The 25,985-nt window shown below is 37.1% G+C and overlaps 1 protein-coding gene across 1 annotated transcript in view; it reads left to right on the top strand.

Moving 5' to 3' along the window:
- The first annotated feature begins 3,667 nt into the window (after positions 1-3,667).
- The window catches only part of LOC136217885 (protein MICRORCHIDIA 6-like), a 28,648-nt gene continuing 6,330 nt past the window's right edge, over positions 3,668-25,985 (top strand). Inside the window, exons 1-13 of the mRNA XM_066004577.1 lie at positions 3,668-4,106; positions 4,903-4,979; positions 5,086-5,120; positions 6,334-6,412; positions 6,518-6,607; positions 6,682-6,757; positions 7,705-7,783; positions 18,878-19,012; positions 24,277-24,375; positions 24,465-24,593; positions 24,665-24,805; positions 25,288-25,380; positions 25,848-25,899. Coding sequence (XP_065860649.1) covers positions 3,769-4,106; positions 4,903-4,979; positions 5,086-5,120; positions 6,334-6,412; positions 6,518-6,607; positions 6,682-6,757; positions 7,705-7,783; positions 18,878-19,012; positions 24,277-24,375; positions 24,465-24,593; positions 24,665-24,805; positions 25,288-25,380; positions 25,848-25,899 — 1,423 coding nt within the window. The 5' untranslated portion in view covers positions 3,668-3,768. The remainder of the gene's footprint in view (positions 4,107-4,902; positions 4,980-5,085; positions 5,121-6,333; positions 6,413-6,517; positions 6,608-6,681; positions 6,758-7,704; positions 7,784-18,877; positions 19,013-24,276; positions 24,376-24,464; positions 24,594-24,664; positions 24,806-25,287; positions 25,381-25,847; positions 25,900-25,985) is intronic.

The raw sequence follows: 25,985 nt of genomic DNA, 5'->3' as shown, positions 1-25,985 counted from the left end.
TCAACCTTTGATGTGTCAATTTCTGTTACTAAGACCTTCAATTGCGTTATTTCATAAATGTTGGAACCGTAAGTGGATGCTAAATTAGTTTTTTTCCAAAAATCTTGAAGTTATTCTGATATATTATCTCAAAAGTTAATAATAATTTTTTGTTTCGATGAAATATCTTCAATTTCGGTTGACAATTGAATCCAATTTTTCCCATTATATTCATATTCGTAATAGTGCGAAAAGAAGGCCAGACTCCAAGTTCTTCAAGAATAGTGGCATTGAGTTTCTTGGATAAATTGCACTTATGGTACTGAAGTTTGGGGTTTATTTCAAAAAGGTAATGTAATTTTTTTTTAATAAAGTATTGAACTTTCATTTTTATTTCAATAAAGTCACTCTCCTTAATTCACACATAAAAAGAATTATTGAAATAGTGACATGACAACTATGTTGAAAAAAAATCACTCTTATGTATTACAAATTAAACTCTACGTTTCCATTCAAGATCCATTTTAATCTTATATTATAAAAAATTTGGAAAAATTGGTTTGACAGTTATCTAACTATCGCATATAACTTTCTAAACAAGTTTGAGTTTGTTGATAAACTAAAAACAGTTTATTATATTTTTTATTGGTCATTTGTAATTATATTAGTAACATAGTAAACATTTTAGACACCTTAACAAGAAAATTTGTGATTAACTTGTATGTGCTTAGTTGTTAGTATTTTAATAAGTTATTTGTAACTCTGTTAGTGAGACATTAAAAATTTTAGACGTAATTGATTTTTGGAATGTCCAATATGACAGTTGAATAACAATCAAATCAGCCTTTTCAAATATTTGGTAATATAGTGTTAAAATTGATCTTACTTGAAAATGTTAAGGTTAAATTTGGACCATTTTGTACGTTAGGGTCAAATCTGCGCCTCACAAAAAAATTTAGGGTCAATTTTAAGTAAATAATTGTTTGCCGTCACGTTATTGTCATGTCATATATAAAAGCTAGTATTTTTCAGTGTGGCCGTCACTTCAGTATTTTGGTAATTTTGTCTATTTTAATTGGTTGGACTAACTATTGAAATAAAAGAAAAGTTGAATAAATTTATGGGAAAATTACAAAACTGGGTCAAATGGGAGGCCCATTTACTAATTCTACTACATATCTAGACTGATTTTGTGTGACTTTCCAAAAATACCCTTAATATTTACGCGGAGCTCGCCCCATCCCGTCTGACTTCGCATATTCACCCATATGAAGCCTGCGAAGTTAATGTTTTAATTTACTTAATGAATTTAGTTCGCATATGCGAAGCCTGCGAAGCTGAAGTTTGTTTTGCTTGATGAATTTAGTTCGCATATGCGAATGCTGGATATGATTTGAAGCTAATAAGCGAAGTAGTATATAACAAAAATTGGCAAACAACAACGGATTCGAACATTAAAATCATAACATTATCAAAATTTACAACAAGATTGCCACAATAACAACATTCAAATCATAACATTATCAAAATTTACAACAAGATTGCCACAATGAACTCTACTAACCAATCATTTTAAAGTGAAACTAACTAATTCGGTACCAATTTTGAAACGAATGAGTAATCTTGGCACCGGATTAAGTTAGGTCCACTTTGAAGATTGGCACCATGGGATGGACGTGTCCCATGGTGCACCCCGAGATTGACACAACCTCTCCTAACAAATCATTTTAGGAGTGAATGTGTCAATCTTGGGGAAGTTCATCCCTATACAGGAAGGAAAATCATCTCCCCTGCAGCCCAGTACGCCGCCTTCCAGAAAGGGATGTTACGTATTCAACCATCTACAGAAAAAATTAAACGTGTTAGTTATGAAAAAGGACGATTTTGGCTTCGCGAAATGACAATTAGCAAAACATGCGAATGTAAATTTGCAGGGGAAGAGGTGATTTTACTCCGCATATCGATTTTTTCGCGAAGTCTGCGACGTCTGAAATGTGACTATCTACATCGCATATCGATGCTTTCGCGAAGTCTGCGAGGTCTGAAACGTGAGGATCTATTCGCAGACTTCGCGAGGTAGATCCATACGTTTCAGACTCTTTCTCTTCGCAGAACTTCGCGAAATCATCAATTCACGAAGTAGATCATCACTTTCCAGGTTCGTTCTCTTCGCAAAGCTTAGCGAAACCATCGATTGCGAAGTGAATTCATGAAAAAACGCAGAAAAAAAAACAGATACTTACATTTTTCGCTCCTTTCACCCCCAAAAGCGACAATAACAATATGATAACATGGGAAGAACGAAGGAAATAACGTAGACAAACCATTTCTTTGATGGTAACAAGAAGAAAGAAACCAAGTAACGAACAGGAAGATGAAAAACCATTTACTCGTTTTCTAGGGTTGGGAAGTTGCAGAATTAAGAGATGAAGAGATGAAAAAGAGAAATTCATTATGATTTTGACTAAATGGTGCAGATTTCGTGCAATTTAAAGGAAGAAAGGAAGATCAAAAGTCTTGAAATCATTAATGCTGGAGCAACTTTTCGCATAACCAAGGAGAATAGAGGGAGCGGCGAACGTGGGAAGGTCAGGGGTATTTTTGGAAAGTCACACAAAATCAGTCTAGATATGTAGTAGAATTAGTAAATGGGTTTAATATGTAAATGGGCCTTCCATTTGACCCAGTTTTGTAATTTTCCCTAAATTTATTAACACAAAATATAATTCAGTGATATTTTTCAAACATCACTGAATATACCTTACCCCTTCAATTTCTTACAGTTCTTAATTCGGGGTTTAAGAAAGTAATAATAGTTAATTTACAAAATTACTGTTATTAATTTCTTTAATATCAATGTTACCTTTTCTTTTTCCCGCTCAAATCACAACCCTTCATTCCATTTATAACACTTTAGTAGTTTTCTTTATTTACCATTCTCTTATGAACCTTTCAAACAAAACAAATTATGAAAATTATATATAAATTCACTTTTAAAAAACTATCTAAAATTATTTCAAGTCATAATTTTGAATTATGTCAAACTGATAAAATCATTTTTTTATTTTAAGAATTAGAGTTTATAAATTAGGGGTTTAGAATATATTGTCTAGGGTTTAGGATTTATGAATTGAAGTTTATAATTTTTAAATTAGGGTGTAAAAACATACTTTATTTGTTATTTATAGAATATAATGACATATTCAGAATAAAGTTTGATAATCTGATTTAGTTGTAATTTTATAGTTAGTTATGATATTCACGTAGGAAGCTCAACAAATTAAGTGTATTAAGGCCGTGTTTGATAAATAAAAATATCACTTACACTTGTTTCTTTTGAGTCTGTTTAGTAACTGCAGTTCTTTAACCACTTAAATTATTTAGTTAAGTTAACAATCACTTATTTTAATAGTCAAAATATTTAACTCAAAATTTTAAGTTGAACATTAACAACTGATATTTTTGTATATAATACTTATTTTTTATATTTATAAAACTGTTATATCATTTAATACTTTTAACACTTATAATATTGAACACTCGCTGCTTATTTTTTCAGCACTTAATTTTCAGTTTTACTAAACAACACCTAACTCTTATGAATGTGTTTGGTTAGGTTGAAATCTAAAATTTAAGGAACAGCTTTTTGGAACAACGTTTAGCTTCGGAAATGCTATGGTTTCTATAAAAAAAAAAACGTTAAAAAGGAGCTTTTAATGAAAGCTCCAAAATGCTATGGTTCCAAAATGTTCCTTAAATTTTAATTTTGCTTAAAATCTAAAAATAATAATGTATGATTTATTGTTCATCATCGCTATGTTGTATTTATGTAGTGATACTGGGATTGGAAAAGGTGAAATGGAAGTTGTTAAATTGGAGTCAGAGGGTGGGATTCAGAAGAAAAATATTGAGAATCTCGCGCTAGCCAAGCATAAAAGGTCCATAATCCAACTGGAAAGACAAGAATTTGAAGAAAGTAGTGCCTCTAGTATGTTGGAGCAAGGACAATCTCATGTGGATGACACTGGTGTGTGTTCTGAAACAACCATATGTCCAGCACCACTCTGTCGTCAATTTTGGAAAGCTGGGAACTACATTGACACTCTTGCTTCCAAGGCCACCGTTCAAAATATGTCCTCCATCTTTATGTTTGAAATGATTGAAAATATTATGTTGCAAGTCCATTGAACTAAACTAATGGCCTGTTGAGGATGCTTTGTAGAATTGGCTTGAAGCATGGCTAAAGCTGAACTTAGCAATGACTTCTGATATAAAATTTGCATTTTTAGAAGATTTTGGCAAAATTCATAGTTTGGTCCCTGAACATGGCTCAATATGCACATTTGGTTCTTGAATTTCAATTTGGTCACAGTTAGTTTCTGTAGTTTTTGGTTGGGTCATAAATGACCCTTACATAATTGCTGGTGATGTAATATTTGTAATTTTGATATATGCTATGCAACATACTGTGGAGAAATTATAGCATGTAGTAGGATATTAGTAGAAAGAAATATTGACCTGTGATGGAAATTTATTATATCCAAAGCCATTGCTAGCAACTTCTTACCAAAAACTTTGCTTTGTAATTAGCCATATTGAAGGTTTAATGTTTTTGTTAAGTGATAAGTTCAGGAATTAATAGGCAATTGGATGGGTATTTAAAAATATGATGTCCAAATAGCTTCTGAGCAGTTTGGTTTGTTTGCAATCTTAAGGATCAGCAAAATAATTGGGTTTAAAGCAATTAATGTAGTATTGAAAAACCATAAGGAATTTTGAGTTTTATTTCTTTCTTTCCCAATGATAATGCTTGTTGAATTCATATGAACTTGTGAATGTTTATTGATGCTTGATCTATTGTTTCATTTCATATCTTTTTTTCTCTTGAAAGTATAAAAAAGTTTATTTTATTCTGGGGATTACAGATGGAAAAAGTTATCTCCATGTCCACCCTATGTTTCTTCATTCAAATGCCACTTCACATCAATGGGCTTTCGGTGGTACGAACTCGTAATGTTAATGTTGGTTCCATTTTATGTACTTTTTGCTGATGAATTTAACTTGCTATCGGTGTATTAATTACTATCTTATACACCATGTTTGCAGCAATAGCAGAATTGCTTGATAACGCAGTTGATGAGGTAACTTCAAATTAATTTACTGACACCCCCCACCAAAAAAAAAAAAACTGAAGTTATATAAGGAGCATACTAAAGTCAAGGGTTTATATCCTAAAGTAAATGAAACAATATTTTACATGGTTTAAAGATTTTGCAATGCATGTATTTCCAATATCTAGTCTTTGTCATATAAAGGGATTGTGAGTCAATCATTTGTTGAGCATAAGATGTGCAAAATAATGAAGTGCAATGATAACTATATATGTTCGGTATCTAGTTGATAAGTTATTTGTTATGACATATAATAGTCAGCATTGGGGGTTGAGAAACATGTTCAAAAACTTTGAGGACTTGTGATGCTTTAGTATAGAAGGATTTTTTTTTTATGTAGAAAGAAACATTTATATGTTCAAGTCTGAGTAGCTTTGATTAATTTTCAGTATTTGGAATGGTATATCAATAGTTTGAATCTGTATAGCTTTCCTTTTTTCAAAGTTAGAATACAAATTTAGGGGTTTTTGTTTCACCTGTTTGGAGCAAACAACTGCTCTATAGGTGCTTGATGAAATTTTTAGAACAGATGCTGTGAGCTGATTTACACTTCCTGTTTCTCACCAGCAGAATTTTTGTGACTTTTAGCAAGTAGTTTTGTTCCCTTATTTACAGTTCTCGGGTTGCTTTTGGAATGTTAGTTGCCATTGTAACATCGAACTCATGTACTGTGATTTCTAGATTTATAAGTTCTACAACGAATTTATTTGGTGGGCTTTGCATATGACGAGTTGTTTTTTCCTTTGATGATAGATTTTGATATTATGGGTATTGTGATGTTCTTGCAACTCTTCCCCCCTCATTTAACCACTATACTCTTTTAAGGATAGAAAAATGTGATTTTTTTAGTAAAAAAATTGAATGGTTAATCATTATGTTAATTTTTGCTCATATAGATATCATATATGCCCAAATTAGTCATGTATAAATTATAATTTTACCAAATACTATTATCAATCAACTATCTGCTACCAGCTATCTTTGATAGTTATCAACTTTTAGTTGCATTCGACGGCTGAACCAAATAGACCCTTAGACAAGTTTTATTGCATTTAAGGCCTTGTACATATTTTGGCTACACTGTCTGGTTAAGTGTATTATAGTCTTTTATCTTTTTATATGTGTATATTGTTGCTGATGGCATTTCTATCCATTTCCCTATTCTCTGTATTGAATTGAATAGATCCAAAATGGAGCCACTTTTGTCATTGTAGATAAAATTTCAAATCCAAGAGATGGAAGTCCAACATTGTTAATCCAAGGTATTTGAAGTTTTATACTGAGATTTTTTTTATTGATATAAATTTATATACATAATGAAAAGAAAATACCTAAATCTTGGTCCAAAAACTCGAACTTGCATCCAGATGACGGTGGCGGAATGGATCCGGAAGCAATGCGACATTGTATGAGTTTTGGATATTCAGATAAAAAATCTAAATCAACTATAGGACAATGTAAGGATCTTTTTCGAGATCTGTAAGTTATATTACCCCTTTTCATACTTATGGACTAATTATTGGTCTTTCAGATGGTAATGGCTTTAAGACCAGCACCATGAGACTTGGGGCAGATGTGATTGTCTTCAGTCGCCATTTAAGCAATAGGTTTGGCTGCAATACTGAAATCTATATGAGTGTTTATAGCTTCCAGAATTGTGCCAATATCTTATTATTAATATTTAATGAGAGGAATATTTGGATGGGAAAAATTTAAGGGAATTTTCTTATAGTTATTGTTACTTTTTATGAATGTTCCTCGTGTTCAATTTTTTACTCATTCCTTGTTTGCAATTTATCTTCGTCTTCTGTAAAACAAATTCAGAAGTTAACTTTTTGCTTAGATGTTGGTCTTTTGTTTCCATAATAACTTGTTTTGTATTTGTTTGGTTTCTTTCTTTCTGGCTTTATGGATAATCTGAGTGCATATGATGCCTGCATATCTAAGAGTTTATATTGTCTTTTACTTTTGTGGGACAAGCTGGTGCTGTTGTTATTTATTTATTTGTTTGCCATCTATATGCTTTATGCTTCTTGGTTAATAGAACACCGTCTTCCAGCGTTCAGTGTGATTGTGTCAGTGTCAGTACTTTTTGAGTTTTTGGAATGTTGCTTTGAATTTAAGGTTTTTAGGAGCTAAGGTTCTAGATTGATCTTTGAAAAAGTAACAACAGAAACTTTTTAATGCTTCTTTCATTGTGTGCTTGATTTTCTGTCGTTCAAGCTGAGAAGCAAATTGTAAGACCTTGCATGGCTAGTTTAACCGTCTTGTGGAATGTTTTATTCAAGAAAATTTTCTGACTCTGAAACTTAACATTGTTTTTGGTATGAAATCTGCCATTATTATCTCTCACTGCCGAGATTGCTTTGTTGCTTTGCTTGACAGCATTGTTTGATGGGTTAGATAAATTGGTGATCCGATTCCAATCAAATAAGCAATAGTTCTGTGGACAGATCAATGACAAATTGTGCTCAACTTTTCTTGTATTGGTATATGGTATTGCTGTGCAATATGATGCCACTTAAGCTTCTTATCTTATTTGTTTAATGAACAGCACCTTGACTCAAAGCATTGGTCTTCTCTCTTATACATTTTTATCACGAACAGGCTATGACAGGATTGTAGTGCCCATGGTGAGTTTCATTACACATTATGCATCAATTTAATTTCTGATTCTTGCCATTTATATTTCAGTAAGCAGCCTATGTCTACTTGTTTATTGGAACTGTTTAGATTTTGTTTCATTTTCAATGTGGCAAGTATATGAAGTGTGCCTTTGATTGAGAATGTGATAATGAGTTAAGAGGGTATAGTTAGTTATTTTATGCGGTATAGGGGTAGTGAGATGTGCTCTATTTTAGGGGTAATTCAGGTATGTTGGTACTTCTATTAAGCGGAGAGTATGATGAGGGCAGGAATAGAGTTGTCGTTTGGCTCGTTGCCCTCTACTCTTATAGGCATGTTCTGGATGGAGTTGGGGATTTCTGCCTTTTCTATTATATCTGTTACTTTATGTTGGATTTCATATATTCCTTAAATAATATCAGCTCTTTTTCTTTGTTTCCTTTCTGTGGGTTATATCTATTGTTTTGACCTGCTGGATCCATTACGGAGACCGACGAATTAGCAACGGAGGTATTATAAGCCCAATTGGATCTTTAGGAGAAGAAAGAAACTCGGTCAGTTGGAACTCCAGGCTATCTGAATCTCTTGTTACAGATTCATATAGCTTTTACACTGCTGTTATACAGTAATTAGCTCCTTGATTATAGGAATTAGTATAAATATAATTTATACTCTTACCTTGTATAGCAAGTATCATATATATATATATATATATATATATATATATATATATTCCATTTACGGGGCATTTGGTATTCTATTGGGATAGAGATAAGGATAAAAATATGATAGTCGAGAATTATTATTCAATGTTTGGTATGTGGGATAGGGATAGGGATAGGGATAAAATAATACATTTTACTATTTTAACCTTATTTAAACTACATAACATTAATTTGAGGGATAAGATAGATTTTTCCATCCTATTAAATCGCAGGACCTTATCCCGCCTCCTTATAACACCCACCTCTTGGGTATAGGATTTGAAGAATAAGACTCATATCTCGCTCTTGGGAAAACAGTACAGTCTCGTTCGAGTCGCGGGAAATTACTCTGAACCTTGTGGCTAAGCCATTGTCCAGCCATGCGGCGTCACAGTTAATTTTTGTGACTCCAGCGGGTGGACGACGCCAGGTCTTGTAAGGGTCAAGGAGAGGATTGTCGCGTATCGGTTCAGGACTGCTGTTTGCCTGTCACCACTCCGATAGGAAGTCAGAAATATTTAGAACCAATCCTTCGGCTGTAATCATTTTACCCTCGTGTATAAGGATGTTCCGTCTGTGCCAAAGCCATCAGAGTGTCACAAGTCCAATTCGTCTATCTTCGTCATCATCAGATATTTTCTAGCATTCCGCAAGCCATGATCTGCAGTCAGGTGCTTGAACGACGTCCCAACGCAGAGTCATCGCTGTGCGTTTCCACACTTGCACCGCGCGGGACACCGACTGAAGGCGTGTCGTAGGTCCTCGTCCGCCATATCGCAGAGACGACATAACGAATTTGCATCAATTTCGCGTCGCCGCAGCATCATCGCACACGGTACCACTTAGTAGCAACCAGACGAAATGTTTAATCTTCGGCGGTATGTCCGTTCGCCATAGCAGTAGCCACATCTCGTTACTATTAGAGTATATTATTCATTTGTAGCTGATATCTTATCTGTATATTTAACACTTATGTTACATGGACTCGGGTACGAGTGTCCGAAACGGGTGTGGATCCAAGTATCCGGTACGGTAAGTTAAAAAATTTTGGACACGGGGACTCTGTCCTAAATTTGGACACGGGTACGGCGATACGAGAATATTTTTTTTATATATTTATATATATATAAATTTGAAAAAAAAACAAAACATCCATTAACTGATTAATTAAAATTTAAAAATTAAAAGTTCAATCAACAATCAACAAGTGCACAAGATACGCAAGTGCATATTTCAGTTTGTCTATGGAGAAGCTTTTTTATATTAGAGAAAGGAAGAAGCAATTAATTAGGGATAGGATAGGATGGTAGGGATAGGTGGGAGATGAAGAGTCTGAGAAGAAGAGGAGGCGCGATATTCTGGTGAAAGGTATTTGTTCTATTTTGGATTTAGGGATGTTTTTTAGTTTAATTTTCTGGAGGAGGTGGGATATTCTTTTCATTAGTTCTGCACTCCAAAACGACGTCGTTTTACGTCGTTTTGGAGTGCAGAACTAATTAAAAAAAAAGGGCTCAGATTAAACAATTTGGGCCCAATTTTTATTTTTTAAAATGGTGCCCAACTCATTAGGGTTAGGCACCTTCTTCTTCGTTGAGATCTGAGATCTCAACAAATACGATTAACATACAACGGCATACCTTCATCTTCAATGGTGTCTGCGCACATCTTCTACATACAGCGGCGGCAGACCTTCAGAGCTTGCCGTATCCGAGAGTTTACTCACGAATCCGACACGGATTTCATACCCGGATCCGTGTCGTGTCGTGTCGAGACCGGTACGTTGCCATTTTCAACGAGTCCATGTATCATAAACACACTTAGTTCCCTATTTCTAGCCTAGAATATAGGATTAGTCATTGACTACAAAGTGAATTGCACTCTGTATATATATGAATTACACATCAATAACAATCACTGAGCAATTCAAATTGTTACATGGTATCAGAGACCAAACCCTAACCTATCTCTCTCTGTCTCTCTCCCCAAACCGAAACACCTTTCCCCCTAACCTATTTTTTTCGGCCGTCGCCGCCGATACCTCACCACCGCCGCCATGACAAATACCTCCGTGACCTCTAACACCGAAACACCACACACCAAAAACTCGAACACCATGACAACCAATCCGGAAAAATTAAACACAACCCATCCATCCCTCAGAGTATCAAACATATCTACCTTTATGAAAATTACCCTAGACAATGAAAAAGGACATTACCCAACCTGGGCTGCCCTGTTTAAACTTCATGCCAAAGCCTTTGAGGTCCTTGATCACATCATCGCTTCCCCAACCACAAACACTTCCGCTGACTCTCTGCAGCACACAAACCCTGAACTCTGGTCTCGCATTGATGCTGTTGTCCTCCAATGGATATACAACACTATTTCACTTGATTTGCTTCACACCATCATCGAACCCGATTCCACTGCAGCCAAATCCTGGACCCGTCTACAGGATATATTCTCTGACAATGAGCACTCTCGTGCCCTATTTCTCCAGCAAGAATTCTCAAAAATCAAGTTGGACGATTTCTCTGATATCTCCTACTATCAACACCTCAAATCTATTTCTGATCAATTATCAAATGTGGTCTGCCCTGCTACCAATGATCAAATGGTATTCCAACTTATTTCTGGATTGACTGATGCATACGATACAGTTGGAACACAGATCCGACATGGAGATCCCCTCCCTTCCTTCCCCAAAGCCCGATCTATGCTCATACTCGAAGAAACCGCCCGTGCCCGCAAGTCCGTTCCTCCTTCGGATTTTGTAGCTCTCGCCTCGGCAACTTCCGTCTCCCATCACCCGTCGTCCTACTTTCCACCTGCGCGGCCAGCGCACCACCGCCCCACTCATTTTTCTCGCGGCGGCAGAAACAGCGGCAGTTATTGCCGCGGCAGACACGGTGGTCGCTATAGCTCGCGTCCCTCCGGTTCCGGGTTTCGCTATTCGTACAGCCCGCCTTGGGCCTACTCTTCTCCATGGCCACCGCAGCAATCGTGGGCCACCCCGCCCTGTCCATAGCCTACGAACACATGGGCTAACCAAACGCCCTTTGGACATCCGCCGTCTCAATCCGGGATCCTTGGACCTGGACCAAATATGCATCTAAGCACATCTCAATGTAGCCACTCCGTCTTATGCTCCGACTGATATTGCTGCGGCTATGCACACTATGTTAATCACACCGCCTTCTGATCAATGGCACATGGACACAGGAGCTACATCTCACATGACAACTCACAAAGGTACGCTCACCTCTTATTTTGATTCGAGCCTCAATGGTAATATTATTGTTGGTAATGGTCATTGTGTTCCTCTTTGTAGTTCTGGTAATGCAATTTTAACTACTAAACACCATCCCTTAAAATTGAACAATGTTTTGCATGCTCCTCAGCTCATTAAAAATCTTATTTTTGTCCGTCAATTTACTGTTGATAACCAAGTGTCTGTGGAATTTGATCCATTGGGTTTCTCTGTGAGGGATTTACAGACGGAGACACTTATCATGAGATGTAATAGGACGGGAGATCTTTATCCAGTCATGTCTAGCTCCTCCGCCTCACTGTTTTCTCATTCTGCTCTTACTGCTTTGTCTTCTGATATTTGGCACAATCGTTTGGGACATCCTGGACCTCCAATTTTGCACACCCTGATGAATAAAAATTTGATTTCGTGTAATAAGATTAAGAATATTTCTATTTGCTCCTCTTGTGTTAATGGAAAACAAGTTAAATTACCGTTTCAATCCTCTTACAATTTTGCTTGCATGCCTTTTGATTTAATTCACAGTGATATCTGGACATCTTCTTCCTTAAGTTCCAGTGGTCATCGTTACTATGTGCTCTTTCTAGATAATTACACAAATTTTTTATGGACTTTTCCTTTAGCTCATAAATCACAAGTATTTTCTGTGTTTCTTCATTTTCGATCCCTTGTCCGCACACAATTTGAGCGTGACATTAAAGTTTTTCAGTGCGATAATGGGGGTGAATTCCGTCAGTTCTATCAAAATAATGGAATACAATTTCGATTCTCTTGTCCATACACATCACCCCAAAATAGGAAATTGGAACGTACAATTCGAACCATTAATAATGTAATTCGCACTGTCATGAATCATGCCTCTGTCCCGTTTAATTTTTGGCACCATGGTCTAGAAATTGCTACTTACCTCCTAAACATATATCCTCACAAAATCTTGGGTTACCATTCTCCCACCAAAATTCTCTATCAACGGGACCCTACTTATTCACATTTACGTGTTTTCGGGTGTTTGTGCTTCCCTCTCATTCCCTCTCCGTCTCGTCATAAGTTAGAAGCTCGTTCCTACCCGTGTGTCTTCGTCGGTTACCCGTCCAATCATAGAGGATATAAATGTTTTGACATGTCCAAAAACAGAATCATCGTTTCTCGTCATGTCGTGTCCGACGAATCCAATTTTCTGTTTTCACCGAAACCAGCAGCTCGCCCTCCTGCATCTTCGGTTTCGGAAGCGTTCGACGGCCTCCTGTCGTCTCCAGCGTCGCTACAACACCTCTCGTCTCCCTCGATTCCCGTCACTTCCCTGTCCCGATCATACCTCTCGCCCATCCCCTCCTCTTCACCTATCCCGTCTCTTGCCTCTCCCGCGTTGTCCCCTTCCATCCCGTCTCCCTCGGTTTCCCCTCTCATTTCCTCTCCATCGTTTGTCGCGTCCCAGTCGTCCCGGTCGTCCCCTGCCCTCTCCTCCGCTATCCCACCATCGTAATCCTGTTCGACCTCCTCAAACATCCACTGCTGTCGAGTCATCAACCAACACCATACCTAATCCAAACACTCATACTATGACCACACGAGCACAACACGGGATACACAAACCTCGTCGTATGCTTAATCTATCCACCTTTGTGTCACCTGTCATATCCCCTATTCCCAAAACACCAGCCCTTGCATTCCGTGATCCAAATTGGACATAAGCCATGACTGATGAATTTGAGGCTCTTATTGAAAATAAGACGTGGCTACTAGTACCCCGTCCGAAAAATGCTAATGTTATTCGTAGTTGGTGGATTTTCAAGCACAAGACCAAGTCCGATGGCTCATTTGAAAGGTACAAAGCACAGGTAGTGGGAAATGGATCAGGACAATTGGCTGGAGTTGACTGTGGTGAAACATTTAGCCCTGTGGTTAAGCCGGCTACCATTCGAGCTGTTCTAAGTATTGCCCTTTCTCGAAATTGGAATCTTCGCCAATTAGATGTCAAAAATGCTTTCTTACATGGAGACCTCAGTGAAACAGTATACATGCACCAACCGTTGGGATTTCGTGATACAAAGCATCCTGACCACGTTTGTTTTCTTCAAAAATCATTATATGGACTCAAGCAAGCCCTAAGGGCCTGGTACCAGCGATTTGCCACATATGTCATTACCATGGGTTTCACCAACAGCGTATCAGATCACTCATTATTTGTCTATCAACACGGTAGAGACACAGCTTATATTCTCCTGTACATTGATGATATTGTTTTAGTTACCTCCTCTGACAAGCTTCAAGATTCCATATTCTCCAAATTGAAATCAGAATTTGCAATGAAAGACTTGGGTCAACTGCACTACTTCTTGGGGATATCTGTCACTCACTCACCCGGTTCCCTATTTCTATCTCAACGCAAATATGCTTCAGAAATAATTGAAAAAGTTGGCCTTGAATCCTGCAATCCAGCCGCCACTCCTGTTGACACCAAGCAGAAGCTCAGTATTTCTTCCGGCCCCGCCTACCATGATCCAACAGAATACAGAAAATTGACAGGTGCTCTCCAGTATCTTACACTCACCAGACCTGACATATCGTATGCAGTTCAACAGATCTGCTTGTTCATGCACGATCCCAAGACATCTCACATCGCACTTAAACGAATTCTTCGGTATATTCAAGGCACCCTTGATCTCGGTCTTACTTTAATTGCATCTTCTCCAGGTCAATTAACCTCTTACACCGATGCTGACTGGGCGGGTTGTCCCGACACTCGTCGATCGACATCAGGCTACTGTGTATTTTTTGGAGAAAATCTTGTTTCTTGGTCTGCCAAACGACAGCCTACTCTATCTCGCTCAAGTGTCGAAGCAGAATATCGTGGGGTTGCAAATGTAGTGTCTGAAACATGCTGGATACGTAACTTTCTTCTTGAGCTCGGTTGCCCGATTCAGAAATCAACTGTAGTCTACTGTGACAATGTCAGTGCCGTTTACCTCACAAGAAATCCAGTTCAACACCACCGAACCAAACATGTGGAGATGGATATTCATTTGGTTTGGGAAAGGGTTGCAAAAGGAGAAGTCCGCGTTCTACACGTCCCTTCTCGATATCAAATCGCTGACATCTTTACCAAAGGACTGCCCTCACCACTCTTTGAAGACTTTCGCAATAGTCTCAATGTTCGGCCTCCGAACATATCGACTACGGGGGTGTATTAGAGTATATTATTTATTTGTAGCTGATATCTTATCTGTATATTTAACACAGCTTAGTTCCCTATTTCTAGCCTAGAATATAGGATTAGTCATTGACTGCAAAGTGAACTGTACTCTGTATATACATATGAATTACACATCAATAACAATCACTGAGCAATTCAAATTGTTACAATTACTGGTGTTTGAGGATGAAGTCAGGGCGCTTTGCTTTCGTCGTTGTTCAATGTGATAATAGCAGGATCTTACGGAGAATCTTCCGTTTGCAGTCAGTCCCCAATAGCAATCGTCCGTATACCGTGATGGGCTAATTCTGATCTTTTCCACTTCAATGCGATCTGTCAAAAGAAAACACGAGTTAAGAATAGTGTGGTTCCAGTCCGTACCTTCAGAATTGAGTAACTCCTGAACTAGGCCAGGGCGCGTGGGAGCAAGGCAAACCAGAGGTCTACAGGCATTCAGAGAGGGCACCCAATTATCCTGCCATATTCTGATTTTCTGACCGTTGCCTACCCGCCACATCATACCATCACGAATGGCTGACCTTGTTGCCCAGATGCTACGCCAAACATAACTGGGGTGCTTAGCCGCCGTCGCTTCTAGGGGACAGGAATGAGGGAAGTATTTAGCTTTTAGCACTCGGGAGCAGAGCGAATCTGGATTTTTCAACAGACGCCAAAATTGCTTTGCCAGTAGCGCCATGTTAAAAGACCGGAGCCATCTGAACCCTATCCCCCCCTCTTGCTTTGCTTGGCACAAGGCATCCCTGCTAAGCCAGTAGATAGGTCGCTTTGAATCTGAACCACCCCACCAGTATCGGCTAATTAAGCTCTGTATTTCCTCAAAGTAGGAAACAGGACATAATGTAAGTTGGTATGGCTTGAAGTACAGATTTAATCAGCACCTCTTTCCAGCCTACTGACAACAGTCGTTCGCCCCACCCTTTAATTCTCTTGTGTATTCTCTCTTTAATACTAGAGAAAACTGATTTCTTGCTTCTGCCTATGATTGTGGGTATTCCAAGGTACTTGGGGAATTCACCGGTGACTCGGACATTTTAAAGTGGGTGTTCCAAGTATTTCTGAAGTTAGGTTGATAGATTAAAATGAATTATTTTATCACTATCTCTATCCTATATATCAAACATGGAATAATAAACCCCCCTATCTTATTTTTATTCTTATCCTAATCTTTTATCTTTATCTCTATCGCAACCTTTATCCCTATCCATATCTCTATCCCTATCCCCATAAAATACCAACAGCCCCTGTAGAGATTATTCCTCTCTCTCTCTCTTTCAAAAGCAGAAGTGTGTTGGTTTCTCACTGTTATCACCCTAGATGAGGATATCAAGATGAGGATATCACTCGAGTATTATCATGGATTTTTAAGATTAGAAAGATGAAGAAAATCGAGAGGAATAGATACTCTCCACTGTTTCATTAGGACCTCTAAAGCCAGATTTGAAGCATGGAAAATTTGGCGAGACTACAAGATTCTGAAACCATAATTTGCACCCATCTCTGCGTTGGAAAGGAGATTCCTGCTCTCACAAAACAAGAGAGACGGTGTTGTGCATGAGAGGGGAACCATTATGTGCCTTTAGCTAATAAGGCCACACGGACCTCAATTTATGTGGATACAGGCCAAATCTTTAGACCCGATAAAAGGGATTATTTTCCTAATAATTCTAACTTTCCCACTATTGTGCCAAATTCTTCATCAATATTCAACACATTGAAACTTAGGTTCAATAGAAGACGAGATATTCGCCTTTATAAACTTCATTATCAGTTCACAGAACAGGTGGAAGAAATAGTGTTGTGATGGAAGGGAGTTCTGTAAGTTTCTTTTTAACTACCATGGAAATTCTTTTTGTCACATCACAATTTTCAGGGAAGCCCTTATTTACTGATACTGGTCAAGGATATTACTGAAATTACAATTAATTTCTGTGGGGAACGACCATGAAGAGGGAAATTAACGGGTGCTGGCGTTATTTATAATTTTTTTTGAATGCGAGATGGTAATTCATATATAGTGAAGGAGTTGGGTCTGATAGAGAAAAGAGGAGAACTGTACAAGGCTGCATTGAGAAGGATTTTGAGTTGCCATGCCTACTATTTTATCTCCTATTTCAAGGGACACGAATCAATGTTCAAGACCCAAGGGTAGAATTAGGAACTTTTTATTTGACGCTGCAATGAGTAAGAGGGAACATGTCCAGCAATGGGAGATAGATGTTTAAAATTGGGACAGCTGACATGCAATTAGTGGTGGTGGGTAAGATAATGGCCAATGCTATTTTGGTTGGGGAGACTAATTGTTTGCTTGATTTTAGTTTTCTGCTCAAGCTTCAGCGTTTTGAAAGGGATTTCAGTGAGGAAGCAGAGGTTGATTAGTCATAAGACTATTCTTTTACTGACATTAATTTGGGCAGACTCCATTTCAACTGGAAATACAACAGAAAAAAATATAAACCTATTGGTCATACATCTCACCTGATATTGTTCTCTCAAACTAAGAGTTCTATTCATGAGTCTTGTATTTGAGATTTTCAGTTGCTGTTTCTCTTGAGAGACATTGTTCGTGATAATTCTCTTGAAGTTTTGAAGCTTTCACCAAAAAGGATAGGATGTTTATTCTCTTATTCAAACTGTCAAGGATGGTCTTACAAAAGAAAAGGTTGATCCCCTTTTGTTCTTGGTGAATTAGAGGAAGGTAGAGGCTGTTAATGATCATCATATGGGGATTTTTGGGTCTTAGTATGTTGATAATTCAACTTTGCAATTGGTTTCAAAAATGTCCATTACTGTTGAGGTTTGTGACTATGAAGAATTTAATGTTGAGATGTAAATTGAAGATCTGGTACCAAATTAGTATTACACAAAATTGTACCCTTGTGAAAATAAGGGAGCAAGTTTTGGTTGGATTTGTGAATGATGAGATGGGAAAGCTGGCTATGGTATCAGATATGATTGCGTTTTAACAACAAAGCTGGTTATGAATGAGATATCAGCAAGGTTAGGAGTACGCTTACTCTTTGCTTCCTTTAGTTGACAAAGACCAAGTTTCATGCTTGGAGAAACATCACGAGTTTTTCAGCAAAGTTCCATTCTTTTTTTTTCCCTGTTAGATAGTCGGTTTTGGAAAATTGCTACAGAAGCTAGCTTTTCTTTTTTGGATGCTATGCTAACCAAATTATTTCATCTTTCCTCTTGGAACTATTTGGACAACTCTACTGTAAAGATTGGGGCAATTGTGATTTGGTAGCTCCAAATGTTCTATTGCCTAAAAGGGACGCAGTGTTCTAATGGTTGATTCCATGTAAGACTACTGGATTGGAAGGGTCCCTCTCAAAAGGATGGGTCTGCATTCAACAAAAAAAAGTCCTTTTGACTCCAACCTTAAGGACAAAACCTTTTACGGGGGAGTATCGCTAGACAATGTGATAATGAGGTAGAGGGCATAATTAGTTATTTTTGAGTTGTATAGAAGTGGTGAGCTGAGGGCGAGCCTTGGCGCAACGGTAAACGTTGTTGTAGGGTATTTCTAGTGATGGAGAGTGTGAGGAGCGAAGGAATAGGATTGTTATTTGGCTCGTTGTCTCCACTCTTTGAGTAGAGAAGAACTTTGGTTCTGGTTAGATTTGGGGATTTCTTCCATTTCTGCATTGCATCTGTTTCCTTTCTGTGATTTGTATCTGTTTGTTTTTTATACTTGTTTCTATCGGTCTTGCACATGCCATAACCTTGTGATTTGACTCTCGAGCCAATTTAAGGAATTAGTAGCTGGTTTGATGAATAATGCTATATTCACCTAATATTGATGAATATGATTTTATATTGTTTTAGTGGAGCAGAAGTTGTTGTTTTTGTGTTCTAGTGTTGCATTTTCACTTCTAGAGCTAAATACTTGAAGAGTCTGTTCTGTTTGCAGGTAGATTATGAGTTTAATAGTGTAAGTGACAAATTAGAAATTCATCCTCGCTCTGGGAAGGAGCACTATATGTCTAATCTTTCCATGCTGTTACAGTGGTCTCCATATTCAACAGAAGCAGAGCTTCTGCAACAAGTACAGAATCTTTTTTCCTCTTCTCAGTTCTCTTTTTCCCCTTCTCAATCCCCCATCATTTATCATCTTACACTGTCTACTCCTTCAGATATTCATTTTATTAAATGTTGAGGATTTTCTTTTTATTTAGTTTATTACCCGTATAATTTATCTTAGCAAGAAAATAGGAGCACTTTAATTTAAGGCAACTTATATTCTATTTTAGCATATGCATATAATCATGTGTTTATTTATGTATATATGTATATTATTGATGTACATAGAAATCAAAGTTCCCCTGACACTTTTTTTTGGAATCAAGACTCCAAGTTCTCTTCAAAACTTAGGATTTGAGCATACACATTGTATTTAGTCTTGGAGCATTTTCTAATAGAGATTGCCTTTAATGTTCTAAAATAGATTGGGTTGACTTGATAGCTTGAACGTTGTTCAACTCATGTCATCCATTCAAGGAATGGCTCATTTAGAAGGTACACCTCCTGCGACTCGTGGGTTTTTCCTATCTAAGGGTCGGCTCCATTTGAAAATGATAATAACAATAAATATCAACAATTGAATAGAAAGGTGAGTTCTATTAGTGCTATGGTCTTTTGACTCTGAGGCCAAGGAGATATTGTGATGAAAATTCCTTTTTCCCCCTGCTCTTAATGTCATCTTCAGACTGATCAAGGGTACCTCCTTTCAACGTACTTTACAATGGATCTTTTGATTCTCATTTCCTGAATTTCCCCACAAACATCTTAAGGAAAAGGTATTTATGGATTAGTAATTTAGTATAAACCCAGTGGTGAATAATTTCCACTTGTTTGAAAAGGAGCACCAAACTGCCAGCAAATATCCTAAGATGTGTTCAGTTTAGATCATTCCTTTGAAACAAGTTTATATTAACACTCATGGCTGTAGGAAGGAGCTGGTTTGATGTAATGGGAACTTAAACATAAATCTATTTTGAATCTGGAGTGTTGCTTTTCTGACTTTCTAGATTTGCTGGAAATTTTGCAATCTATTCCTTTTTAAAGAGTTTGTGGTCTCAATAAGGATCAACTATTCAAAGCTTCCCTCATAGCCGTCTCTACTAAGCCTGATTCAGACCTTTGATAATTCTCTGACCTTGTTGCTCCTGATAGGTGGGACCGTATAGTAGTTTGAAATTCAACTTGAAGTCCTTCCAACTCAATTATGCTCAAACTTTATGAAACCAGTTGTTGATATCATCCTCCAAATGGAATGAAGCTGGACCAACTTTGTCCTCCGTAACTGTCATTAGATGGAAAAAATATCTTGCACTGGCTTAACGAACCCAACAGATTCAAAGCTTCCGTTTAGAAGGGAAGTTGATGGGCAGCAAAATCTCTAGAAAGGTCTTCTAATTGGACATTCAGATCGTTTTGCCTTGCTTTGTTGGTTACTTATTCGCTTTCTCTTTTAACTTGAACGTCGCTTTGTCCCCCAGAAGGTCATAATGGCCTCAAATTGCTTCTATAGAGTGTGAGGGTCGCCATGATAGCTTAGACAGATGTGGCCCATGCTCTAGTTTAGGGCCTTGGTATCGGAAGTCTTAGCCATGTCAAGTGAAAAAAAGTTGGGTAGTTCTTTTTCCTTTCTTGTGTATAGATTCAAGAGGAGCTGGTCCGACTACTGCTGGTTGCAGAACATGCCCCTGTGCCAATCTTCCTTTTTTTATTATTATTACTTTTAAAAGCAGCTACCAACAAAATGCCTCCTAATCATAAAATATACTGTTGTCTAGATTCAATAGCAACGAGGGAACTTCTTGAAGGTCTTTCATTTCCTCGTTTTCATTTTACCATTTATATAGGACCATTTTCATCCAGTCTTCAACAAATTTAATGTGATTGTAGTTTTCTTGCCACTAAATTGACAATAGAGAAAATAGACTTGAAGTAAAATAGGTCAAACAGATTAGACTTGTAGTATGACACAGTATTTCATGCACCCGGGAAGTTATAGTACTACTAGTATATGTTGATGACACATTATACTATGTCATGAACGAGGTGTTGCTGTTTAGAGTCCTAATTAGTATTATGTTTTAGACTCCTAATTAGGAGTCGTTCATTAAATAGTTTCCATCTAGGATTTGTTTCAGTTATAATAGTTTCTGTCTATTTAGGATTCATGCATTAACAGTGGTTATTCTCTTTCCCAAATTAGTTTTGTTTCCTATTTTGTAATTCTGTCTCTTCTATTTAAAGGAGAGATTATTAATAAAATAGCATCAGTTGAAAATCCAATTAAAATCTATAGAGATCAGGGAGTTCTCTCTTAACGAGCTCCTAACAATTCTGAGATCATGGGGTTCTCTCTTAACGAGCTCCTAACGGTTTCAACAAGATAGGTAAGGGAAGGAAGACTTTTGAGCATTCTTTTCCTAGAGGATTTTAGGGTGCAAGGTCCCATAACAAGATCCCAAAGAGCATTGCAATTTGCGATTTGGTCCTCCAATCCGAAGCAACAAACTGGGGGAACTAACCAAGATGCGACAGACCAGGGCAGTGGAAGAATACCAGAAACGGTTTGAGAAGCTGGCTGCCAGGGCTGATGCGTTGTTACCTCGACAGGAAGTTGAGTTATTCTTGAGTGGACTGAAGGATTCTATAGCAGTTTAGGTTGAACTCCAGAATCCGCCAGATCTAACAAAAAGCAATGAGCCTTGCAAGGTTATATTAACGACGAACTAGCTGTTTCAGGAAAGCCAACCAGAACTGCGTCAAATAGTCACAATTCATGAGGCTAAACCCCCTTTTTATCAAAAGATTGAGCCATGGAGAGATGGACGAGCGTCCAATTAAAGGGGTTTGTTATAATTGTGATGAAAAATATACTGCTGGACATAAATGCAAGAAATTATTTTTATTGGAAGGAATCGAGGAGCACCAATCAGAAACTGAGGAGGATGGCAATGGAATTTCATGCGCATGAGGTCATGCGCATTTTCAAAGGGGAAGGCAATATCGTGAACAATCTGTTACTGTTTAGAGTCCTAATCAGCATTATGTTTTAGAGACCTAATTAGGAGTCGTGCATTAATTAGTTTCCATCTAGGGTGTGTTTCAGTTATAGTAGTTTCTGTCTATTTAGGATTCATGCACTAATAGTGGTTATTCTCTTTTCCCAATCAATCGCTGCCTATGCAGCCCTAGCTAGCATTATTCCTATTGTGTAATTCTGTCTCCTCTATTTAAAGGAGAGATTATTAATAAAATAGCATCAGTTGAAAATCCAAATGAAATCTATAGAGATTAATAAGCCCCTAACAATTTTGAGATTGTGGGGTTCTCTCTTAACGAGCTCCTAACCGTTTCAACAAGATAGGTAAGGGAAGGAAGACTTTTAAGCATTCTTTCCTGTAGGATTTTAGGGTGCACAAGGTCCAATAACAAGATCCCAAACCCGCGTTCATAACATACTAATTGTCAGATATTAGTATAAATTGGGACTTTAACTATCAACTTAAACTTTTAGTTCAATTGGTTCCATAACATGGTAATATGGGTCTGTGTTGTGCACGCTTCAAACCTAGTAGGCATTCACGTACAGGGATGTGTCAGATATTAATATGAATTGGGCCTTAACTATGAGCTTAAGCTTTTAGTTCAATTGGTTCCATGAAAAGTATGCAATAAGCTTAATTAGTTATACATAATCCTAGAAAAGTGTCACGACTATTAAGGAGTTATTTTAGCTATTAATTAGGAGTTAATTGTCTTGTTATTGCTTATTTGGTGGTTATTTTTTCTATTATGAGTTTGTCACACAATAACTGTAAAATAGCACATCTGTGTGCTATGGTAACTGCTGCCACGTCAGCATAGCTTTTCCTATTTAGTCTCTTCCTTAGGAACTTATCTATTATCAAATGAAAATCAATGAAATCTTACTTTCTCTTTCCTTCAACTTCTCTTCTCTAAACTCTGCAATTCCTTCTTCTAATCTATGTTCTTCTCTTTTCTTCTATTCTTCTCTTCCCTATTTCAATTCTACCCTAATTACTACTGCCAGGAATTCCTAATCGTTACAAAAAGTCTACTTGCAAAACACAAAAATTTGCAATACCTTGAGAGAATACATGGAAGATGGATCTTGTTCAAGAGAAATGAAAATGTGATAGTGGAAGCTTACACTCATGCTGAGTATGCATGATCAATTGCTAACAAGAGTTCTACTTCAGGGTGTTGTACATTCCTTGGACGGAACCATGTGACGTGGAGAAACAAAAAATAAGGGGTAGTAGCACGTTCTAGTGTTGAAGCAAAATTTCGAGCAATACATATGAATTTCTTTGGTTGAAAAGTATTCTTGAAGACTTAAAGATTAAGTGGGATGTCCTATGAAACTGTTCTGTGATAACAAGTCAGCAATAAGCAATCCCACAACCCAATTCAACACGATACGACGGAACACGTAGGAATTTCATCAAGGACTAAATAGACAATGGTTTGATATGTATGTGCCAACACAAGGACACTTGCTGACATTCTCGCTAAGAGGCTAAGTAGCTCGATATTTGAGAACACCATATCCAAGCTGGAATTTTAATGGAAATGTCCTTCACCATCTTGAGGGGTGTGTGGAAATTAGTAATGCTATTATCTGTAAATCATGAAGACCACCCATAATGTTTGGCTTTGATACCAAGTCGTTATGACCCATAGACTAAAGACTCTTGATCGAGTTATAGGTTGATTGGTGAAAAGACTCCAATCTAAATTAGGTGTACTCTTGTTAGACTTTTTGTCTTTGGTACTTTTATTTGCTAATAGTTGAGGTTCATTATAGAGAACCTCAGATCTCTATATCTTTTTTGGTGATAAGGAACTTAACTTTTGTTCGTTTGCAAATTCCATTACTTAATATGCATTACAAACATAACTGTACACAAAACAAGGTACTGTTACCTGCTGGTAACTGACAAAACCAAAGCGCACACGAAAAGGAAGCAAGCACAAATACAAAAACTTAACAATATATTAACAGCTTATAACACCTAGCGGTTGCAGCCATCCTATTACTAATGTTAAACAAAGTTGGCATACAACCGAAGGGATTTGTTAGCCATTAACATTCATACGAAATCACCACAGGGAAAGAGAACAAAAGAAAAAGGATGTGATGAATATCAATTGAAACAAAGAGGTGAACAAAACTTGCAATTCCTTGGAGAAATCTTTGATCATATGCAATAGTATGTCTCTCTGGTTTTGTTGATTGCCTGCTATCTTATAAACTTAATCTGATTGCAGTTTGATGACATTGGACCACAAGGCACAAAAGTTGTGATCTACAATTTATGGTTCAGTGATGATGGAAATGCAGAACTGGACTTTGAAAGAGATCCTGAGGTTGAAACTGATTCTTGTCTCTTTGTTTTTCCCCCTCATTTTAATAGTATTATTCTCAATGAGTTGATTTATTGCGGGCTTGGTTGCAGGATATTCATATCAGTGTGGATATAAAAAAATGGGGGACAAAGTTTGCTTCTTGGAGGGAAGAGCACGTAGCTAACCGATTACATTCTTCCCTCCGAGTAAGTTATAATGCTTATGTATCCACATGTGCTGCAATATCTTTATGTAAATGCACCTATACATGTGACTCATATTATTTACCTTTTTATGCTTTATAGTGTAGCTGTCTATATTGTACTTAAGACTACCTGAAACTTTCAGAATAATATTGCGGGGACGACTTGTCGAGCATCATAATCTTGCCAATGATCTCAAGTTTCCAGAATTCATCTTGTACATACCTAAATGTGGTGGAGTTAAAGAGGTTATATTAATTGTTTGCTGAACTTTTCCTTATTAATATTATATGAATTAATCAGGGTTCTATTCAAGCTATGGCAACCATGAATCACCTGAATGTGCAAATACCCAACAAAAATCAAAAGCATTGTGTAAATAATTTTTCTAAATCTCAACATCTTCCTCTTCCTATGCATGCAAAACATAAAAAAGAAAAAAAAAATTAATAATAATAATAATAATAAATCAAACAGATATTATTTATGATTTAGACTTGTTTTGTTACCTCAATAAATGATTCTGTTTTGATTATGGATGATAATTTAAATGAAACATTGTGGTTGTTAGTGCTTCATCCTGTCCTTTAAAGTGGGGTTGTGTATACAAGTATCCTTTTGGATGTTTTAACATAATCTGTGGCCTTCTGAATCTTCCTCTGCAGATTCGGTGATATGCTGTAGAAAGAAATGCTCCCATCTTGTGTGAATTTCTGTTTTAAATATGCAGGGTCAGGTCATAACTACAATTGGGTTTGTAAAAGAAGCTCCACGTGTAAATGTCCATGGTTTCAGTATCTACCATAAAAATCGCTTGATACTGGTAAGGTTCCTTTTGTTTTTTGTTTTGCTTTTTGTAGCCTTCTTTGTCAAGTTTATGTAAATCAAAGGAAGTTTTAAGTGTCGGTTTCTACCCTCCTACAATTTGACTTCTCATGGAGGATGTGCAGGTGTACGATTTCTTTGAGATGTTTTTAGGCAAAGCCATCCCCTCAGTTCATATTGATACCACCGTAGAAATATCCTTAGCTCTTGGACTGGAATATTTGGGAAATGAAATCAATTTGTTTTACATTCTAGTTTGGTGGAATCATTAAGCAAGAGGTCCTTGGATTTTGAAAAAGAAAATGCATAGAATTGCCAAGGGACTGCCTCAAGTGAGAGTCATTGTAATGTCATGGAATAAAAAAATGGATTTTTGACAGCATTTTCTGTTGAGCTGACTTGTATTATTAATTGTCGTTCATTTTATTAACTTCTCACTGTTGCCTCCTTCCTCTCTTTTTTCAGCCATTTTGGCCAGTTGTGACCTATTCAAGCAATAGGGGCAGAGGGGTGGTTGGTGAGAAGCTGCTTAAACAAGTCTTACTACTATTATTTTATATGATTTTGAGGTGAATATGCTTAAAATCTGATATATGCATGATG

The sequence above is a fragment of the Euphorbia lathyris genome, chromosome 1, assembly GCF_963576675.1.
Source record: "Euphorbia lathyris chromosome 1, ddEupLath1.1, whole genome shotgun sequence".
Taxonomy (NCBI): domain Eukaryota; kingdom Viridiplantae; phylum Streptophyta; class Magnoliopsida; order Malpighiales; family Euphorbiaceae; genus Euphorbia; species Euphorbia lathyris.
The sequence above is the reverse complement of the archived record's forward strand: the minus strand, read 5'-3'. Positions and strand labels throughout refer to the sequence as shown.